The sequence below is a fragment of the Pecten maximus genome, chromosome 9 (assembly GCF_902652985.1).
Source record: "Pecten maximus chromosome 9, xPecMax1.1, whole genome shotgun sequence".
Taxonomy (NCBI): domain Eukaryota; kingdom Metazoa; phylum Mollusca; class Bivalvia; order Pectinida; family Pectinidae; genus Pecten; species Pecten maximus.
The window spans coordinates 21,753,722-21,775,703 of record NC_047023.1 but is presented as its reverse complement, the minus strand read 5'-3'; the positions used below and the strand labels follow the sequence as shown (position 1 = coordinate 21,775,703).

General features: G+C 37.2%; 1 protein-coding gene across 1 annotated transcript; it reads left to right on the top strand.

Annotated features, from left to right (window-relative positions):
• The first annotated feature begins 1,003 nt into the window (after window positions 1-1,003).
• Window positions 1,004-8,818, top strand: LOC117334578 (mitogen-activated protein kinase SLT2/MPK1-like). The gene is made up of 5 exons (XM_033894272.1): window positions 1,004-1,125; window positions 2,411-2,980; window positions 3,490-3,799; window positions 5,044-5,189; window positions 6,312-8,818. The coding sequence occupies exons 2-5, from the start codon at window positions 2,417-2,419 to the stop codon at window positions 7,398-7,400; spliced, it is 2,109 nt and encodes a 702-aa protein (XP_033750163.1). The 5' UTR covers window positions 1,004-1,125; window positions 2,411-2,416; the 3' UTR covers window positions 7,401-8,818.
• Window positions 8,819-21,982: the final 13,164 nt, after the last annotated feature.

Below are 21,982 nucleotides of genomic sequence, written 5' to 3'. Positions count from 1 at the left end.
CTATGTATGAATTAGATTGCACCATCCCCAGACGGACACAGTAAAAAGCTTTGGTCAGGTCCATCAAAACGGCACCAGCATATTTGTTGCTGTCTAATGCCTCTCTCCACTCTTCAATAAGTACAATGAGTATAGATTAACAGATGTAGCCCATAAAAAAACTCGGCTATCGCTCCCTCATTTTTTTTAAAAGTTGGCAGAATGCATACAGGTCTGTAGTTAGACTAACAAAGACTCGTGGCGTCATTTAAAAAAAAAAGTGATACCCTGCCTACCTTCAGCTAATATTGAAAAAATCCTGTATGCATCAAGGAATTGACAATACTTACGATGCATTCATCCAAAGAGCTTAAAAAAATCTTGAGATTATATTTAAACTTTTCTTCTTAATTGCTAGAACGCTAGTTCAGTAAAGTACAATCTTATTGTCCGCATCCACCGTGCCTCTCAATAAAATACAATCTTATTATTTGTCTCCTTCGTTTTGGGTTCCAATCAGTTTTACAAGGAGTAAATTTCCTAAGTATGCCTTTCTTTTTATTAACTGTTTTCCTTAGTGTACCAATCAGTAGAATTATTTAGAAAATATATCTCAACTAGGCAGTGTTAATGGGGCATACTTATCAATTGGTTATGTTAACTGCGGGGTTCCTCTAGGAAGTTAGTTAGGACGACGTTTGGTTTTGGTTTGTATCAATGACATGAAAATTAGTATTGGAAGTTCATGTAAATTACTTCTCCGTGTGGGTGACAGTGCTATCATATTCCGAGTCATATATATATATGCTCTGAAACAATTTCATCTAAACGCTCTTTAGTTTTGGATTCTTGTCTTGTGTTGGCAATAAATTACCATTACATTTGGGGAAAACAGAATTATCCGTTTTGTTCCAAAAAGAAAATTCATTCTTTTTTTCCGTATATTATCCATTTTTTTTAATTTTCCGGAATTCGAATCGCCAAAAACAGTTCCCTTATTAGTCTCGCCATCTCTATCAGTGTGACGCTTTTGGTGTCAACATGGAGGATCATAACAAAATGAGTTGACAATTGCTTGTAGCTTATAAAAGGTCCTGCTAAAAGGAGTTGGCTTTTGAAAAAGCCTGGACGAGGCATCACAAAGGTATTCTTAAATATGAAATATTTCTGAAAAGGTAGCTCAACCTACTGAAAGACAATATTGGTAGCATTTAGGCCTACCAAGATCAAGCGACAGCAACAAAACAGCTGATCGCAAATTACAGCCTCGGTTCTGACCCCGAATTCTACACCCTCGGTAGAATGTCCCTATCCCACATACCTACACATATATGATGGACTCTATTAGTATTAGTGCCATCTTCAAGTACCATAAGTAGTTGCATTACGGTTGATCTTTTGGAAATGAATCCAAATTGTTTCTTGATTAGAAAGTTATTTTAATTAGCATCCTGCATTATCTTCTTCATTGTTTTTCCAACTATGCTGGTAAGGCTTACCGGGAAGTAGTTTTCCAGATCCGATTTTGGTTCTTTCTTGTATATATAGCTGTTATATTTAATTGGCCTCCTTCCAATCAGATGGTACTATGCTAGGCCCCTATATTTCAAACATCGATTGAAGATTATACTTAATGGTATAATTGACATAGGAAACAAAATAAATATAAGTTTAAGCAACACCAGATTTCTTTTACAATTAATATGGAGCAGTTCACAATTTAGTAAAGTAACACTTCTAATAAATACTGTCTTATTTATTGGCTAGAATAGTATTACCCTTATCATGATTTGGCCCGATCTGGGTATTGACTATATACAGTATACTAGTCTCCAACAATGACTTCAGGGTTCTGATCATGACACAAGGGGGAGAAGTCATGATTTCATGATTGAAGTGATATTCCATCATAATAGCTTTATATAACTATGTAAACAGTATCAAATCACATTACTTCTGTTTGAAAAGGTAAATATAACTCTAAGGGAGTTATGGTTGGTAATACGTACTGCATGGTTCATGTCTTTGGTTGTTATATATATATATTAGCTGCATTAAATCAAATTGTGACCTGTGCATTTTTGTATAAAATTATTTCAAATTATTACAACAAACATCTCATACCAAATGGAGGAAAGTGCTTGTAATATTATTGTCCTGCTTCACATATTCTCAAAGATTAAAAGTCTGGAAATTTTACCTCCACAACAGTAATAAGATGTTACTGGACTGGTGCCATCTTGGGTTATACCAAGTATAGTATGTAACTCAGATAGTCAATCTCGACATTAACCATATTGCCAACCTGATGAAATCCTTTATAGCTACAGTCTAATTCTGTGAAATAACTTTGCTTTTAAGGTATTATACATATATGTACATGTGGGTTTTATATTCCTGATTTAATTTTAATTCCATATCGTATTTATAGGTAACTATGGCGGACAGATATCCTTCCCAGCATGCCTCAGAAGACGTGGAGTTTCGTGTAGATCCACGTTTTACTGATCTCCAACGAATTGGCTGTGGTGGAAATGGCATCATATATTCTGCCACAGACAGTGATTGTGATAAATCAGTTGCCATCAAGAAGCTGTGTTTTGTGGACAAGAAAAGCTGTAAATATGTATTAAGAGAAATCAGAATAATGCGACGTCTACAACATGAAAATATAGTCACAGTCTATGAAATACTAGGTCCGAATGGTTTCGCAATGGGTCGCCATGGTAATATCAACGTAAATGAAATGAAGAATTTATATATCATTCAGGAGTTACTTGACATCGACCTCTATCAGCTTATTCAGCAGGGTCAGCTGACAGAGGAACATACTCGTCTGTTTCTTTATCAGCTATTACGAGGTCTCAAATACATACATTCAGCAAATGTTGTCCATCGAGATCTCAAGCCAGCCAATCTCCTTATCAACTTAGATGATATGGTGCTGAAGATAGCCGACTTTGGACTTGCCAGGGTTGTGGATACAGAATATTCTCACAAGGTATTTGAGTTGAATATGTTAAAAACACCAATAATCTTCTCCAGCTCTGGAAGACCCAGGGTCATGATTGAGGTTTCCACACAAAAATAACCTTGACCCATATACTTTCAAGTTGACAGGGTTACAATAAGAATCTAATGTGGACAGCAGCCTGCAATACATGTGCACCTGGAATGAATGACTTTGACCTTTGAATGTCATGGGTCATTTTACAATGTACAATGTTAAAAAACATTATTATTTTCTCTCCCAGACTCTACATTTTAACATATTTTTACAGATATGAGTCATTGATATGACTGAAAACACAATTCACAGATAGGGAAATGTCTGCAGTAAAGATGTACATGTATTTAGGGAGGATTCATCAGCACCACTGATTCTCTTGTTTGTTTTTTTCTCACATGCTATTAAAGATAAGAAGGGTCATCATGATTTATGTTTAAAGTGAACACATTTTAGACATGTACAACTCTTTGGAGTGTAATTTTAATTCTGGAATGTTTCAGGGTTTCCTGACAGACGGTGTGGGGACCTGTTGGTACCGATCCCCAGAGCTTATTGTGTCTCCCAGGGACTACACCAAAGCTATTGATATCTGGGGAGTTGGATGTATCCTCGCCGAGATGTTGACATGTAAACCTCTGTTTCCTGGAGCCAATGAGATGGATCAGATGGGACAGATTATCGATGCACTTTCCCTCAATGATAACGAGTGGAACATACTGACACAGGTCTTGCCTGGGTCTGTGCTCCGACAGAGGTCAAAGGCTCCCAAACACTCCCTCAGATCTAACTTCAAAGATTTCAGTTCTGATGGTGAGAGTTAGGGTTGAGTTTAATTAAACAGTAATCAGGTCATTATTTGGTTTCGAGACTTCAACTGGGAATCAAAGTCTGGTTGCTAGACTAACACTTAAGGGTGGTCATCACCTACATTATGAAATATCGAGAAAACTTTGAAAATAGTTTTTGTCTCGAGATGTCCATTCTTGCTTTCACTAACTTAATTTGACAGTCCAGTGTCCCACTTGACCAGGAACATACTTTCTAATAGATAGCCATATCTACAGACACGAAGATGATATACCATAATATGAAAGAGAGGTGACACCAACAATGTGATATAACATTTGCTAGGGTAAATTTGTGTACTACACACCAAGTTCTAAGCCAAATTCCAATACTTGGACTGTGAACTTAATTTCTATCTCAACTATGGTTATATCAAAATTCAATTATTTTTTTAAAGAAATGAAAGGATAAAGGCAATCTTGATATGTGCAGTATATTCAGTTTCATCAGAAAATTGTCAATTATTTAATATACACTAGCGGATCGGATGAGCTATAATCTTTTCATTTTCGAAATTTTGGCCCTCAAGACCCCTTGCCAAAAATAATTCGGCTCGCGCATAGGCACTCGCATTACCATTAAATTACTGGACCCCCCTTTTCAAATTCCTTGATCCGCGTCTGATATATAAAACCATGTCTGCTATTGTGATATGATGAGTCAATTTATTTGTAGCATTTAATTTATATTATATGATGATAGACTCATCTCAAGGTCGCTATAGACAATAATCTTAATCATATATAAGTTTCAAACTCGCAAAGAAAATATTCCAAGATTATTAAAATTAACCCATGTTATACTACTATGTTTTATACATATATTATTTTATCATGTTTATTAACCTATGAGAAAGAGGATTAAGATAAAATCTTCTCAAAAGAAATACAACCATTTCACAATGAAATTTACATAGTCAGTCGTTGTATTGTAGTATTATCATGTGACTGTATTTTCTCTGTAGTTGTTGACCTGTTGGTGTCTTTATATTGTAGTATTATCATGTGACTGTATTTTCTCTGTAGTTGTTGACCTGTTGGTGTCGTTGTGTTGTAGTATTATCATGGGACTGTATTTTCTCTGTAGTTGTTGACCTGTTGGTGTCTTTATATTGTAGTATTATCATGTGACTGTATTTTCTCTGTAGTTGTTGACCTGTTGGTGTCGTTGTGTTGTAGTATTATCATGTGACTGTATTCTCTCTGTAGTTGTTGACCTGCTGGAGAAACTGTTGGTATTCAGTCCTGGTCAGAGACTCACTGCTGAGGAAGCTCTCGCTCATCCATATCTCCAAAAATACAGCTGTCCAGAGGATGAGCCAATCGTCATCAAGTCCTTCCATATAGAACACGAGGTATTTATACATAGTGTAATATTTCAATATGAGGGAAATGTTGATATCTAACCAGTAACTAAGTGACCAAACAATATAACACTCCCCTTTAGAAGTTGGCATGGGTTAGTTGGGTATATTAGTCTATACATCGATAGGTACAAATGACTTTGGACAAAAATTGTGTGACACACTACTGGTTACTAGTAAACTATCGGGGGTGATATAGGATTATATTGTATTTGTCCATCATTCCATTCTTTAGCCTCTCCAGGCTCTATCTCCTACAGGTGCCGTGGTGGCTGAGTGGTTAAGGTGTCCAGACACTTTATCATTAGCGCTCCACCTCTGGGTCGCGAGTTCGAAACCCACGTAGGGCAGTTGCCTGGTACTGACTGTAGGCTGGTGGTTTTTCTCTGGCTTTACTCAACCTCCAGAACCTAGCACATCCTCAAATGACCCTTGCTGTTTATATGACGTTACACAAAATAAACAGAACCAAACCATCTCCTACACCACTTGTCACCAGAACTTCATAGTTGGAGCATGAGTTCACTTTGTCACAATACAATACAAAGACATATCAAAAGTGCCAGGTCACTCTGACCAACATTTTGATCTTTGACCTATATAGCTACACACAAAAAAATAGTTGTCTGGGCTCTCTCCTACGGTACTTGTCACTAGAAATTCATATTAGACCTGAGTTCACCTAGATGAGGCAGTGTGTCATTTTTCAAATGTAGGTCACTCTGACCTATATTTTTGCCGTCTACAGACATCGGGTTGGTGACTGTAGTCTGCTGAATTGTCTTGTTTTTACTGAGTATACATTGAGAAAAAACAAAATAAGAAAAAAAAAACTATTTGCAGTTTTGTTTTTACTATTCATTGGGTTTTAAGTATGTTATGTTAAACTATTTTTGGAGGTAATTTTACTGGTTTTCTTGTCATCCTTGAGAAATGAGAATAGAACAAGTTAATTTAGTATAAGTGTCATTATTTTGACTAGGAGGACTGATAAATCTTTAATGCTAACTTAAGAAATATTTAATCTGGTATACATTATAAAACTATAGAGAATAAAGCTAATACATATCGTTAAGACTTTGTTTTATTCCTGTTCTATTAATTCTTTTTCAGATTGATGATTTGTCACCAAAAGTTCTGAGGAAAATGATCAACCAGGAATCTGTTGACAAACCGAATCATTGTGGCAGCCATATTGAAGTTACTAGGGTAACAGATATAAAGGATTCTTTGGTGGAGAAGCAGGGCTGGTGTAACAAGCAGGAGTGTCAAAAATCAGTATCTTCATCATCAACATCCTCTTCTTTATCATCATCAAAGCCATGGATGAAAAACTCAGGAATATCAAATGATAATCAGGAAATCATTGACGACTCACTTAGCAACAGTATGGACTCATTAACCGAAATAGAAATAGTCCCATCAGATGAATTGTGTGAAGAAATTATGCTCATTGAAGAAAATTTTCAGAAAGAGATGCAGTTAAATGTTGTGGTAAATCTACCTGACGAGGAAAACAAAAAAGAACAACTTTCTCCGAAAGAGGAGAAATCTCAGGAAGAGAAAGAGAGTGAAAATAGAGGAGAAAAAAATGTGCAGGAAGAAAAAGGTCTGTCTTCTCCACGATCTCTAGGAAATAAAGGGTTAAAGAATTTCACGTGTCCAAAAGTGAAAGATCGTCTCAATGAGGAAAAGCGAGCAGAGTCACCAAGAGATGAAAAACCAAATAAACTGAAAGGCAGAATTGACCTTGAGGGTGTAAAAGGTAAAGGTCGCAGCAAAGACAAGAGTAAGGGGGATAACTCTAAACAGGAAAAAATGAAAAACAACAAGAATAATAAATACAGTGTGGAAACAAATCCAGATTTCGATTCAATGTACCGCTTACCGACAGAACATCTGATGACACAAAGACACAACAGTCGACAAGACAGAAGGATCCCATTACCCACCAGGGTTGAAGACCAGCTTAAACTCCACGAAAAGTTAAATGAAAAGCTGAGATTGGCCGAGTTGGAGCGAGATTCTTGCAGGTGCTCAGGTGCCAGTGGTGGAAATGTGACTTCTCCTGAGTCAGAATTTAGAGAGGAAATCTTTGAAGAGCATGTTCGTAGTCGCACAGGAAGTGGTAGTTCTGGGTCAAATCCATCTCGTGAAGACAGTCCAAGCTGTGAACTACCTCACAGGAGGTTTGAACATTGATGTTAGCAAATGTTAGAAAACTTTGTTTAACAATGCTACATAAAATTCCACATCAGTATTTTTTCTATTATTGAGTGCAATGAAGTGTTGGTACATGTGATTGTGTTGTTAGGTATCTAATATGTTTATAAAAGTTTTGGAGTGAAAAGGAGTGTATTCAGCCAATCAGGTAGATTATTTTTCTACTTACATCTTGTACAGTTTGATGCTTTGTCTTAATATTTTAAATTGAAATGTATATCTTAACTTTTATGTAAGTTGGTGGTCTACAAAGTATTATACAAATCCTAAATGATTACTGTTTGCAATTGACTTTTGATAGAAAAAGAAATATTAGATTGTTTTACACTATGTGTTGAAAATTTTAGATCCATTTTAACCAATTTTTTATTCAATTTACTTTTCCAAATAAGAATTCAATTGAACCCTTTTATATATGATACAACATCAGACAAGTCATTATTTACTAACATTTATGAAAAAGTAATCATAGGATTGAATTTGTTTTGATAAAAATTACAAGTCTGCATACATACATAACTCTGATGATTTCTTTAACAAGCAGCTATTTTAAGTTTGTTTTTATACACACTGTTAAGGTAGATATGTTCTTAGTTCAAATTTTACTGTTAATTTATCACATCATGACATGGTACAGGTGGTTTATTACGTAATCCATCTGTTGTCCAGTTGATTCCCACATGTATGTAATATGTTTGTGTATTTGTTACGAGTGTAGCATTTTTCTTTGGCTGCACCAGTCAGAAATCAATTGTGATGTCATAATATTGACGATATTACATCGTAAACTGAACATGGCACAACAAAATGGCTACCTCCATTTTATATTGCCTCCAGCAATTTGACTTTAAAACTTGTTGAAATGAAAACAAATTGTGTGATAAAAAGTATCTTTAATTTGTTTTTTAAAAAGGAAGTTTGTTTTTATTTGATCGTAGATTTGTTTAAACTCATCTAGATCTTGAATCTTTAATTTTGGCTTGCCAAGGCTCACATCTCATATGAAATGAATTTAAGATTGTACATCATGAGTGATACATACAGGTTTTATGTAGTTATTTAACTGGTTCTCGTAAATCATTTAATGAGGAGAACTTCACCATACATGTATTAAATCCAAGATAACCATCATGATACACTTACTTGTACACCTATGTACATGTATGTTCTTCGGTCATTGAAATTAGTTTCTTTTCTTGTCTAGCTGGTCCAGATAAAATCTGGGGAATGATACAGGCCCCATTGACCTTTTACAATGTACAAAGGAAATGAGGAACAAATTAGAATTTGATTTTGACCCATCCTTTGCTGGACAGCATATTGGTTATAATTCTAGACATAAATTTTGTTTTTTATTTATTTTTTGTTTTCCAATAAATATGCATTTGTCAACATTGTTTGAATGACTGTCATGTAATTCTAGACATACATTTTGTTTTTTATTTATCTTTATCCAATGACGCCTCGGTTTTTCTTTGATCTTTTGTTGGCGATATATTGCATACTATGTGATATTTCAAATATCACATATGTGATATCTGAAATATCACATGGCATTTCTGATTGGTCCATGCCTCAGTCTTGAGGCGGGGCCAATTTCAAATGTAGGCGTGACAAATGAACAAAGACAGGAAATGCATTTCAAACAAAATTTAATGAAATACGAGTGACGTTTAGAAACTTTCCGTCTTCTTTCTTCACCTTGTATGCACGTACAGCCCTGCTGCGATGTACCGTTCTGTCCACGAGTTGTTCATCAAAACCTGACCAAACAGAATATAAAACCCTGTTCATATTTTATTAAGTAAAATCTATTTTAACAGGTCAGTAAGAATAAGCATACATTACATGATTACTTATAAAATTTCAGTCATTTAAAAAAAATGGTTATACAGATTACGCTAAATGTAACAATATACTTTCGTTGCACAAAAATCCTATCATAAACAAAATAGTGATGAAAATGATAACAAGACGAGTGGATAAAAATACCGATTAACCGATTCATTGATTTCTTTAAACAATTTCACGGATTTTGAAAGGATTTTGTGACATTTTGAACGTCGAAATTTACGAAAAATATTTCATTTCACAATTTGTTCAAACGATATGATTTTAGACTTACCTGCTTGGTAAAGGGAAGTAGCGCAGGTCCTCTTTCCGGAATGGTTTATGTAATTTCCCTCGAATCCTGCAGCCTTTCACATGTTTTTCACATTACCATTCAGTTCATTTACAACAATTGGCTGAGCTAATTCCTTGGTATCAACTATTCCAATGTCAGTAGATACCGTGTCACTATCTTCAAGTTCATACTCATACTTATCTACGGACTGTGATAATGTTATATCGTCGAGGTCAGTGAACACATCGACATCAGTGATCAGTACCTGATCCGTCATGGTTGACAGTCTCACTAGAAATGAATGGGCTACTGTGACAGAAAACAAAACGTGTCAGAAATTGGCGGGAAACATATCACAGTGACAGGTTCTGATCAATTTTATAGCTCCACCCCTAGGCACGTGGGTGACAAAACCTCGGCTGTCATTGGATAAAACAGATACAAAATGGGTACTCGTGACGTATCGCATATATCACACTCGTGCTACGCACTCGTGTGATATATCCGATACATCACTCGTACCCATTATGTATCTATTACATTTTTTTTTCAATTTTCCATGTGTCAACATTGTGTGAATGACTGTCATGTTAGAAAAAAAATTCCTACAAGAAAAAAACATTTAGATATATTAAATTACACATAAATATGTATTGAAATAGATTCTAGAGAAAATGGTTTATAGTAAATTTTAATGCAATTTCCGCTTTTGATATATATTGTTAATTGATTTTCTTGCCTAATTGATTAATTTTTATAATGTATATTTAACAGTTGTCTCATATATTAATTTATATGTTGGACACATACACCGTGTTTATTTTGATTATTTTGTGGATTTTATGAAATTATTATTGTTGTAATACAGAGTAAAACAGATGAGACGTTCTTGGTGGTTTTATTTCAATTAATCTACATGCGTACCTGTACATACTTTTTATTTATCTTCCCAATTGAAGATCAGATGGGGATATGGTAGTTGTCATTCCATCCATCTGCATCACGTTTTCTGGACAATAACTCACTTTCAAGTAGACAGATCAAATTGTAACTTCACACACTGTTTCCACATCAAAAGTGCTCAGGATTTCTTTTGAGTCAAAGGTCAAGGTGATTGTCACGATATAAATATATAACATAGTAACACAATTGACGAAGGAAGACAACTTTATGACTCCTGCCCTAACCGGGCCTCGAACTCACGATCTACGGTCTGCAGACAGTATAAACTCCTGGGACTGCTTTTCACGTTAAGTCAAAGTGACATTGAACCGACCAGGGGGGGGGGGGGGGGGGGGGGGTAATCTGTCAATAGAAAATCGGTTGATGCACAATATCTTAAGAGTTCTATAAGACTTTCTATCCAGTGCTTCCTCAAAGAAAGTGCTTGCTTGGTTCAGCATTTCAGCTTCCAAGGTCCAAGGTCTAAATCAAGGTTACTATAAAATAATCACTTATGTAGAACCTATAATGTCTTTAGTTCTGTTGAGCCGATTCCACTTGGATTTTATCCAATACCTGAAGAAAGAAAGTGCTTGCATCTGCTAGTTTTTCAGGCCTCAAGGTCAAAGGTACTGTTGCTATAAATAGATAATCAGGTTATGTATACAGTGATATCTTGAATTCTGTTTGACTGATCATTGATGTCTTTTCTAGCCCTAAGGGGAAAAGGTCAAGATCACTTACTATTCGAGGAGGAAAATCGGTATAATATACAAATTATTTCCAATACTGTTATTATGATTACATGCATTTAGACCTTATCTAATGCTTCCTCGAAATGAATCTACCCAAATAGTTACCTGGCTTTATTTGTGGTAAAGAATGGAGGGGTATTCTGGTAGAGAATAGGCAAGTAATGCCTGCCCACGGAGAGGGATGGCATGATCATTAGAGGCGACTAAATATTGACAAGAACATAGTTTATCGTACTCGTCCGTCGGAAAACCAAGGTCAAGGTCGAGTTCTTCAGAGCGCTGGTCATGTAACTTCAGAGTGAAGATCAGAAGTGCGTAGTTCAGTCCTCCCTACCTACAGTCCTCCCTACCCGTGGCTGATTGTTTGTTTTCTCGGGAAGCTGAGAAACGGGCCGGCACAGGTCTGGTTGTTATGGTTGTGTCCCTTGGACAAGAGGCTTTACGTTAATTGCGCTGGATGGTATTCGGCGGGCCTCTCATATGTTGTTCAGTTAGGTAGTTACCAACTGCTAAAAGGAGTTCCCGCCTCAAAATGACCATGCTTTTTCACGTGGCGATAAACCTAGCAAACAAACTAGGAATTTTTGTTAACTTTGAATTTACATTGTATATAATTTTCACAATATTGACAATATTGAAATAAGTACGGAAGAAAACATTACACTCCATGAGCATAATTAATCTTGCATTAATCGCATTGATATGTTTGGCAAAAAGTACATTAATTAATTCTTAATTTTAAACGCTTCACCTTTTAAAATGATTTATTTGTAAAAAAAAAAAAAAAAAAAAAAAAAGTTCCCTACGCTACCATGTCTTTTACTTATTTTGTCAATAACTAATGCCTTCCTCACCTAAAATGGTTGAAATGGCAAAGGAATTTTAGCCGCCATCCATTACCAACATGTGTGACGTTATTTACAAGAAACTGACTCGGTAAGGGTAAACACAATTAAATGAATCATAAGCGCTTTGAATATGGAAGTACGATGAACTTTAACTTGAAATTTTAAATACGCGAATTCCTTGCAGTTTGTACAACGAATATCTACACGAACGTATTTCAGAATAATCTCCTGAATTACCTACACTAAGAAAAACGCAAAAAAAGGCTTGGTAATTAGGAGAACCGGGCATAGACAGTAGACACCTACCTTTGTTGATTTGTTTCGGCCGCCAACTGAGTAAGTCCACTCCATACCGAGTACATGATATAGTAATTATCCGTGAAAACATCGCCGAATTCCTCTTTCAGAACACCCTTTTGCAAACTGCTCCCTCAGCCTGTCCAGATTCCTCATTTACATTCCGATTGAAAGGCCATGCGTTCTTTTTGGGGTCATCTCCGCATGCATTTTCTCTTGACACCCGCATACTTTTCGGAAATCTTAGAACAAAATGCTTATTTAAATTACTAACTCTCCTCAGTTTGCTGAAATCAGGGCAAACAGAAAGAAAAATACTAGTGTATCACGAATAAAACTGTCATCAGCTTACTTGTAAAAGGAAAAAAGAAACTTTCCAGATTTTATGAAACTTAAAAATTATCAAAAGAATTGTTCACCTTTTTGGCGGTTAAAAAGTTAAAGGCCTATGCTATGAATAAAGCTTATTGCATTCTATGTATCCTAGTGATAATACAAATTAGATTTACCGCAATGCTTTGAACGGACATCAGAATCAGCCAAAATAGCCATTGTCAAATACGATCACCACCAATCATCGTTGCTGACAAATTCTTAATCCTACAGTATAACCAAATATATTGTTGAAATTTATTGAAACTGTAATTGGCGTTGTCAAGTTAGAAATCTATCTTCTTGCTTTTGTAAGGTTTGGTTTATACCTTGTTTTTCGGCTGATAGATAACTTTATTCAAGCAAGAAATAAATTGTTGAAATCTCAACAATATGCTTTTTTTTTTTTTTTTTTTATAAATTCCTTATTGCTAGCTATATGTTACAATTTTACTTTATTGCAGATATCTACATTGTATCTCAAACTTATTTTGAAAACGACTTTAATCTCACTAGCTCTATGTAGAAGGTAGCTATCGTAATATTCCGTGGGCAAATAGAATCTGTCGTTATTGTGACTAAAAGTTGAGGATCTTTTTGTTTTAAGATGTCCATTCTACAACGGTAATCGAAAAAAAAAGTTCATCAAAAAGTATTAATAGAACTGCCCATCTTTATATAAACTTGTCCAGGGGCTGTCTGTACGTAACGGGAAAGACCTTTGTAATATAGGGAAGTACTTGAATTAGCGTTTTACATCATGTTCTAGATGTAGGTTTACCAATATTATAGCCGTCTATCCGCAGACTTCGCTAGCCAAGGGTGTTCAATACGATACTCTCCTATTCACTGAATAGGAGAGTATCGTATTGAACACCCTTGGCTAGCGAAGTTGTCTATCCGCAGACTACACGATTGTATACTCAAATCATTTATCAATATTATTCTTATTGAGGATTCATTCAATGTTGCTTCTCAGAAATGTTTCATAACATCTGTGACCTAATTTATTACTTATTTTTAACAGGGTATATATCTACTGTATATGTAAAGTCATATTAATGTTGTCCATCTTTTAATTGTAAGATGTTGTCTTTAGTATGGTTATGAACATAAGGCTAAAGTTGAATAAACATTGAAACATTAAAACAGTAATGCATGGACGTAATTGATAAGAAATAAATAAATAATTATTAAGTCAAAAGGGTGCCAACACAAAATTAGATAATTGATACAATTATTAAAATGTGTATCTATTCACCTTAAGTTTTGCAAAAGAATTCTGAAAGTGAGGTCTACTACCCCAAATTTTATGATTTATGATGAGCTAGGTCGTGTGCCGTTAGAAATAAATGTTAAATTAAGATTAGTATGTTTTTGGAATAGACTGCTAAGCAATGATAATAAACTAAGTAGCATTTTATTACAATTAGCCTTACAATTGCAAAATGACGCTAGTTTTTCTTTTAAATGGATTAAATGTTTCCAAAATATTTTTAACGAAACTGGATTTTTTTTTTATATTCGATAATAAAATACAGATGCCTGATAATTTCTACAAAGATGTTTTGAAACAACGTCTGACTGATCAGTTTATACAAAGATGGTTTTCCGACTGTGCTAACTCATCTCGTGGACAATTCTACTCTGTATTCAAAACAGAATTTTGCATAGAAAAATATTTACTAAATCTGTCAGAACATGCCAGAATACAAATAACAAAACTGCGCACTTCGAATGTTAAATTCCCAATAGAAACGGGTAGATGGTATAATATCTCTAGAGAGAATCGTTTATGTAATTTATGCGCGGAAAGTATTAGCGACGAATTTCATTTCTTGTTTCTATGCAACAATATTGCTTTATCTTCCCTAAGAAACAAATATATACCTCGCTATTATTATACAAACCAAAATATCGATAAGTTAAAAGTTTTTTTTTTATCAATATGCAACCAACAAGTTCTGACAGGTTTATCTATTTTCCTAACTAAAATGTCTCCTCTTTTGTAATTAATTCTTGTGCATATTAAGCTATTTATAATTAAACATAGTGTAGATTTATAAGAATGAGTTATATGTAGGTGCGTGTGCGAGCGCGTGTCTAAATTGTATAATTACACGCTCATGTATGAGAATCATAATGTTTTTGAACGTATGCATTGTGTGTGTGTGTGTGTGTGTGTGTGTGTGTGGCTGGTGTTATTATATACACACATGTACATGTAACTGTTATTACCAAATTTAACTGTCCATTCTGTCAAATGTATTTGTATGCCTCCTCATGTTACACATATCTTATGTGTCTGAGTGTTGAATAAAATCTGAATAAAATCTGAAACCGGAATCGCTTCGTTTTGCGTCCGGAAACCAAACCAAAACTTCCGGTGTCGGTGTGGATATTCATGATTGATATGGATTTGATTGGACGAAGAATAAGCTCGGGTGTCATTTTGAGTGCACGTGCATAGATTTCCCTGTTGTGGACTTTACCATGGTGTACACAGGTGTGTCAGTGCATGAATAAATCTTTGCCTTGTTCGCAAAATACAGGTTGCCCCCCTTGGATCAATGCGTGAAATATATTTCAAATTTTATTAACATGTAGGTTGGTCACTAGCCAAAGTTTCCTCTTGCCCTGGTGGTCACTAGCCAAAGTTTCCTCTTGCCCTGGTGGTCCTAGCCCAAGTTTCCTCTTGCCCTGGTGGTCCCTAGCCCAAGTTTCCTCTTGCCCTGGTGGTCCCTAGCCCAAGTTTCCTCTTGCCCTGGTGGTCCCTAGCCCAAGTTTCCTCTTGCCCTGGTGGTCACTAGCCAAAGTTTCCTCTTGCCCTGGTGGTCCCTAGCCCAAGTTTCCTCTTGCCCTGGTGGTCCCTAGCCCAAGTTTCCTCTTGCCCTGGTGGTCCCTAGCCCAAGTTTCCTCTTGCCCTGGTGGTCACTAGCCAAAGTTTCCTCTTGCCCTGGTGGTCCCTAGCCCAAGTTTCCTCTGCCCTGGTGGTCCCTAGCCGCGTCGGCTCATTTCTAAGGTTCATGGCCAGACCTCCAGTAAATATTATTTGCTATTGAAATAATTTGTACAAACACCAGGGTGTTTGCGAGATTAGCTATGGTTTTACCTGTGTTTCTTTTGAAAAGGGAACACTCTTGTATTCACAAATGCCTACCAACTCTTCCTAATAAACCAAATTGTTGGTTCGTTTATTGCGAGAATAAGTAGAAACTTAAAATAAACTCTGTCTCAAAACAGGTAACAGGTACGAAATTTTCTATGGATAACCATATGGCATTTTCAAATGTACTCCTATGCTTGAATTCTAAAAATACATCTTAGCTTTTGACTTTCAGTACAACAGACCACTTCAGAGGGGGTAGGTACATGTGTCAATGATTTTTTGGTATTTATTATCAATACTCAGGTAAAATATAGATAGCAGTACCTTCCAGATAAATTGATAAACAACTTTTTTTTATTTCTATAATGATGCTAGTTCCAGAAATGGCTCTGGATTTTTTTTAAAGGAAATACATTTTGCCATTGGATTTGCTAATATTGGGCAATGTATAGGTGAAATACACAGATAGTATGTCCTTGGATTGTAAAAGTGCAAGGTAACCTGGGGTCCATTGCGGGTACAGTATACATTTTCAATGGAATCTTGCGTAACAACGTGTTTCAGTTTCGTTAAATACCCAATGCAGTACCTCACCAGCAAAACCTGTTCGGAAGGTGTGTTCTCCTTTAAGTTAACTTTAACTCTTCAATAGAATTCATACATAGACAGTATCAGCATGAATATTTTAGGTCATGAACTCTTGAAAATGTGTTTTAGATGCTACCCAATGCTGGTCTGTAAATAACACATGGATGATTTTATTTCTGTTTTAGAGTACAACCAGCAAGGAGGCAGCATTATTTGAGTTCAGGAAGACTGATGTAGCTCCTGTGTTACTGATACTAGACAGACGTGACGACCCCGTCACTCCCTTACTTAATCAGGTATACATAGTGTATCGCTGTCTAGACGTGATGACCCCGTCACTCCCTTACTTAATCAGGTATACATAGTGTATCGCTGTCTAGACGTGACGACCCCGTCACTCCCTTACTTAATCAGGTATACATAGTGTATCGCTGTCTAGACGTGACGACCCCGTCACTCCCTTACTTAATCAGGTATACATAGTGTATCACTGTCTAGACGTGACGACCCCGTCACTCCCTTACTTAATCAGGTATACATAGTGTATCACTGTCTAGACGTGACGACCCCGTCACTGCCATACTTAATCAGGTATACATAGTGTATCACTGTCTAGACGTGACGACCCCGTCACTCCCTTACTTAATCAGGTATACATAGTGTATCACTGTCTAGACGTGACGACCCCGTCACTCCCTTACTTAATCAGGTATACATAGTGTATCACTGTCTAGACGTGACGACCCCGTCACTCCCTTACTTAATCAGGTATACATAGTGTATCACTGTCTAGATGTGACGACCCCGTCACTCCCTTACTCAATCAGGTATACATAGTGTATCGCTGTCTAGACGTGACAACCCCGTCACTCTCTCACTGAATCAGGTATACATAGTGTATCACTGTCTAGACGTGACGACCCCGTCACTCCCTTACTTAATCAAGTATACATAGTGTATCACTGTCTAGACGTGACGACCCCGTCACTCCCTTACTTAATCAGGTATACATAGTGTATCACTGTCTAGACGTGACGACCCCGTCACTCTCTCACTGAATCAGGTATACATAGTGTATCACTGTCTAGACGTGACGACCCTGTCACTCCCTTACTCAATCAGGCATACATAGTGTATCGCTGTCTAGACGTGATGACCCCGTCACTCCCTTACATAATCAGGTATACATAGTGTATCACTGTCTAGACGTGACGACCCCGTCACTCCCTTACATAATCAGGTATACATAGTGTATCACTGTCTAGACGTGACGACCCCGTCACTCCCTTACTTAATCAGGTATACATAGTGTATCGCTGTCTAGACGTGATGACCCCGTCACTCCCTTACTTAATCAGGTATACATAGTGTATCGCTGTCTAGACGTGACGACCACGTCACTCCCTTACTTAATCAGGTATACATATAGTGTATCACTGTCTAGACGTGACGACCCTGTCACTCCCTTACTTAATCAGGTATACATAGTGTATCACTGTCTAGACGTGACGACCCCGTCACTCCCTTACTTAATCAGGTATACATAGTGTATCACTGTCTAGACGTGACGACCCCGTCACTCCCTTACTTTATCAGGCATACATAGTGTATCGCTGTCTAGACGTGATGACCCCGTCACTCCCTTACTTAATCAGGTATACATAGTGTATCGCTGTCTAGACGTGACGACTCCGTCACTCCCTTACTTAATCAGGTATACATAGTGTATCGCTGTCTAGACGTGACGACCCCGTCACTCCCTTACTTAATCAGGTATATACAGTGTATCACTGTCTAGACGTGACGACCCCGTCACTCCCTTACTTAATCAGGTATACATAGTGTATCGCTGTCTAGACGTGATGACCCCGTCACTCCCTTACTTAATCAGGTATACATAGTGTATCGCTGTCTAGACGTGACGACCCCGTCACTCCCTTACTTAATCAGGTATACATAGTGTATCGCTGTCTTGACGTGACGACCCCGTCACTCCCTTACTTAATCAGGTATACATAGTGTATCACTGTCTAGACGTGACGACCCCGTCACTCCCTTACTTAATCAGGTATACATAGTGTATCGCTGTCTAGACGTGACGACCCCGTCACTCCCTTACTTAATCAAGTATACATAGTGTATCACTGTCTAGACGTGACGACCCCGTCACTCCCTTACTTAATCAGGTATATACAGTGTATCACTGTCTAGACGTGACGACCCCGTCACTCCCTTACTTAATCAGGTATATACAGTGTATCACTGTCTAGACGTGACGACCCCGTCACTCCCTTACTTAATCAGGTATACATAGTGTATCACTGTCTAGACGTGACGACCCCGTCACTCCCTTACTTAATCAGGTATACATAGTGTATCGCTGTCTAGACGTGATGACCCCGTCACTCCCTTACTTAATCAGGCATGTATACTTTATTCAGAAAACGCCCTATTGGATAAATGTGTATGGGACTATATAATTGAGTTGTTAAACACGAATGGGAACGAAAGTGTCTTAGCCAAAGTAGACCAATTCCACTATATATGATTAAATGTTTTATGATTCTATTTTTTAACAGTTGTATTGGTAAATGTATTTTTAATTTAGGAATAACAATTGAATATTAGGGGAGTAACGTTATTATTTTCTTCTTCAAGTCCATACATCTTTATCTCTTATATCAAATTAAAGATTTATATATGAATTATTATTATTATTTAAAAAAAAAATACATCAATACAATATCAATATCAACATCATGTAAGGAGATGCAACATCAATGAAGTGGTAAAGTTTAGAAAAAAATCTGTGACCTAACCTCAAGGTATTTATGTAAGAAAAATGAAACTTATCGGTGATAGCCACGAGAGGGCGAAAATTGGTACTCCTCCTTTTCACTTTCAAAAATTAAGTTTTTTTCAACTGCTGAATCAATGTTCTGATAAGAAGGCTACATGGCAGATATGTGTTCGTTTACACATTAAACCACCTAATCTATAATTCAATAGAGCTTTCCTCGTCCTGATTTATCATGTCGGTGTTGGTCTACATCGTAGTTCTAATTGTCCAAGTCGACGATAACTTATACTAGTCAGATGATGGTTGGAAGCAAAATTGAAATTATTTGAGGTTTGCCTTAAACCATTTGACTTTAGCATGCAAAGTTTACTGGTTACCAAATCCATGTAGTATCCTAAATAGTAAAGGGAACTGGCTACGTGGGTACACTTTATGGTATCAATGGTGTCGGACCTGTCATGCTGGAACCAAATATTGTATTTTACCCGCTTTTATGTCTCGAGTGGTCTTCAATGTCCCATGCGTGCCGATATATCCAGACCTCGTAGTCAACGTCATCACTGAGGTGATCACTGATGTAACAGTTGCCAGTGATATTTGGTATGTGCCACACGATATTGTTTGAATATCTTCCATGTCTAACTTTGGAAATTCACAGTTATTTGAAGTCGCATCTAGTTTGACAAATAGTGAGTTAGCCCTTCTGGTAAGATCTGGACCATCTTTCACACGCTTAGTTAAGGTGTTATGAACACTAAAGAGTGTTTTCATTTTGTCGGCCACCGCCCTATCCTTCGCGTCTCGCTCTGGTTTTCTAACATTTATGGGTCCTCGGATTCCATTGAGACAGGCTTTTACTTCTAACAAATGCCTCGATGACATCATTGAAATAGTTGGAGGCAAGTTATGTTTTGAAAAACAGCCATTGATTGAAACGTCCGTGATGTGTCTCCACTACCTATCTGGATTTAGTTATTGATTAATCAATGTTAGCTTGTAGGTTGTCATGTTGTGTCTGCCAAGGTTTTAGATATGACAACATCTTTGTCAAACCAAGTAATTCAAAATCTGACAAAGCATCCCTAAACCCTCGATCAACAACGACATTGACATCTTTCTCCAGCCATGAGACTATCCACGATTGCTTTTGTAATCTTAGCATCATTATCGCTTCCAGGAAAAGGTCCCACTGTTTCCAGAAGGTAACCATCAGGCAGGGATGTGCTCATGAACTTCAAATAGTTCCGCTTCTTCTAGCCACAATAGGGGATTCTCTGGAGCTTGTGATCAGAACTCTGAGAAATAAAGATATATATGTACCCTCAAGTATGACAGTCGCCCGCTTACCACAAATTATTCAGAGAATACTGTGTTGTGCTCCAGAATGGTTTCTCTGGTAAGATGTTCACGTCAAGGAATAATGAAACAATAGTTATGTCTAGTGCTTTCACTATGGAATGACATGTTCTATACTGGGAACTGACATGTTAAAAAGAGCTGAACACTGTTTCCACGATATGTCCGCTTTCCCCCAGAACAACATTAATGCATCCTTGTGGTTTGAAGTGTAAATATCAGTGTCAGTAGAGGACGGACAATGTGGAAGAATTTCTAGGAACTGTGTTATTTGATATGTAACTAGTAATACTAAGCACTGGACAATGGATGATAAATTGTTCATAAAATTTTAAATGCACACACAGCTAGTAATACTAAGCACTGGACAATGGATGATAAATTGTTCATAAAATTTTAAATGCACACACAGTTAGTAATACTAAGCACTGGACAATGGATGATAAATTGTTCATAAAATTTTAAATGCACACACAGTTAGCATTGAATCATCTAGTTATTACTCAAGATGTAAAAGATGGGATGCTGCATCGGCGTACTGGATGACATCAATGATTCCGGTCTCGAAGCTTTCCTTCAGTTGGTTAAGGCGACTGTCAATGTTTCTGTATCGATTTGGCCCTGGGTCTCAGTTGTCCTCCGAAATCTTGCTGGATGCGCGTTATCTCGTTGGTGGCCAGGATCTCCTGGAAAACACGAATGATGCTGAAGATGTTTGGGTGTGAGTGTTCTACTTTCTTCTTTAGTTTGCTGTGCCATCCTTCAATGTGGTTGGTTGTCCTTGGGCCCTCGGTCTCATAGTGGTTCCAGAGTTGTTGGTTGCGTTCTATCCACTGTGTGACGATGTAATCTGTGAATGTAGTAGTGTCCTGTGGTACGTCAGCATCTTCTAGGTCCTCCAGTGCGTTGAACCAGACATCTTCTATACGGTCCAAAGGAACAAGGGGTAGTACAGCGGCTCTTCGTACCAGTAGTCTGACGTCGTCATTGTCGGCATAAAGTTGTTGGAGTCTTGTCTGCTGGGCTTTCCTCCAAATACACTGAGTGTAATGAAAAAAATAGCCCTTCAGTATCACAGCTGGGAAGATAATTCGGATGGCGTTCTGGGCAGCAGTCTCGAAGTCTAGAAAAACAGTAGTGGGGTTGAGTTGGAGGTTAAGTTCTGTCATCTTGGTCTTGAGTAACGTGAAAAGTCGTTCATATGTGGCGTGTGTCTTGTTGGGTAGTAGACTGTATACGAGTGGGTACATCTGGTCTTCTATCTTGGCATGGATGGTGTAGATCTGGTGAAACTGGGTCGGGCAGGTGTAGAAAGTTCCATCACAGAAGAGGGTGTCGGCGTTGCAGAGGTCAATCAGGTTGTCTGATG

Coding starts and splice junctions, on each gene's coding strand:
- LOC117334578 (XM_033894272.1), top strand. CDS start 2,417: ATGGCGGACAGATATCCTTCCCAGCATGCCTCAGAAGACGTGGAGTTT. Junction 2,981..3,489: donor ATACAGAATATTCTCACAAG/GTATTTGAGTTG, acceptor GGAATGTTTCAG/GGTTTCCTGACAGACGGTGT. Junction 3,800..5,043: donor CAAAGATTTCAGTTCTGATG/GTGAGAGTTAGG, acceptor TTCTCTCTGTAG/TTGTTGACCTGCTGGAGAAA.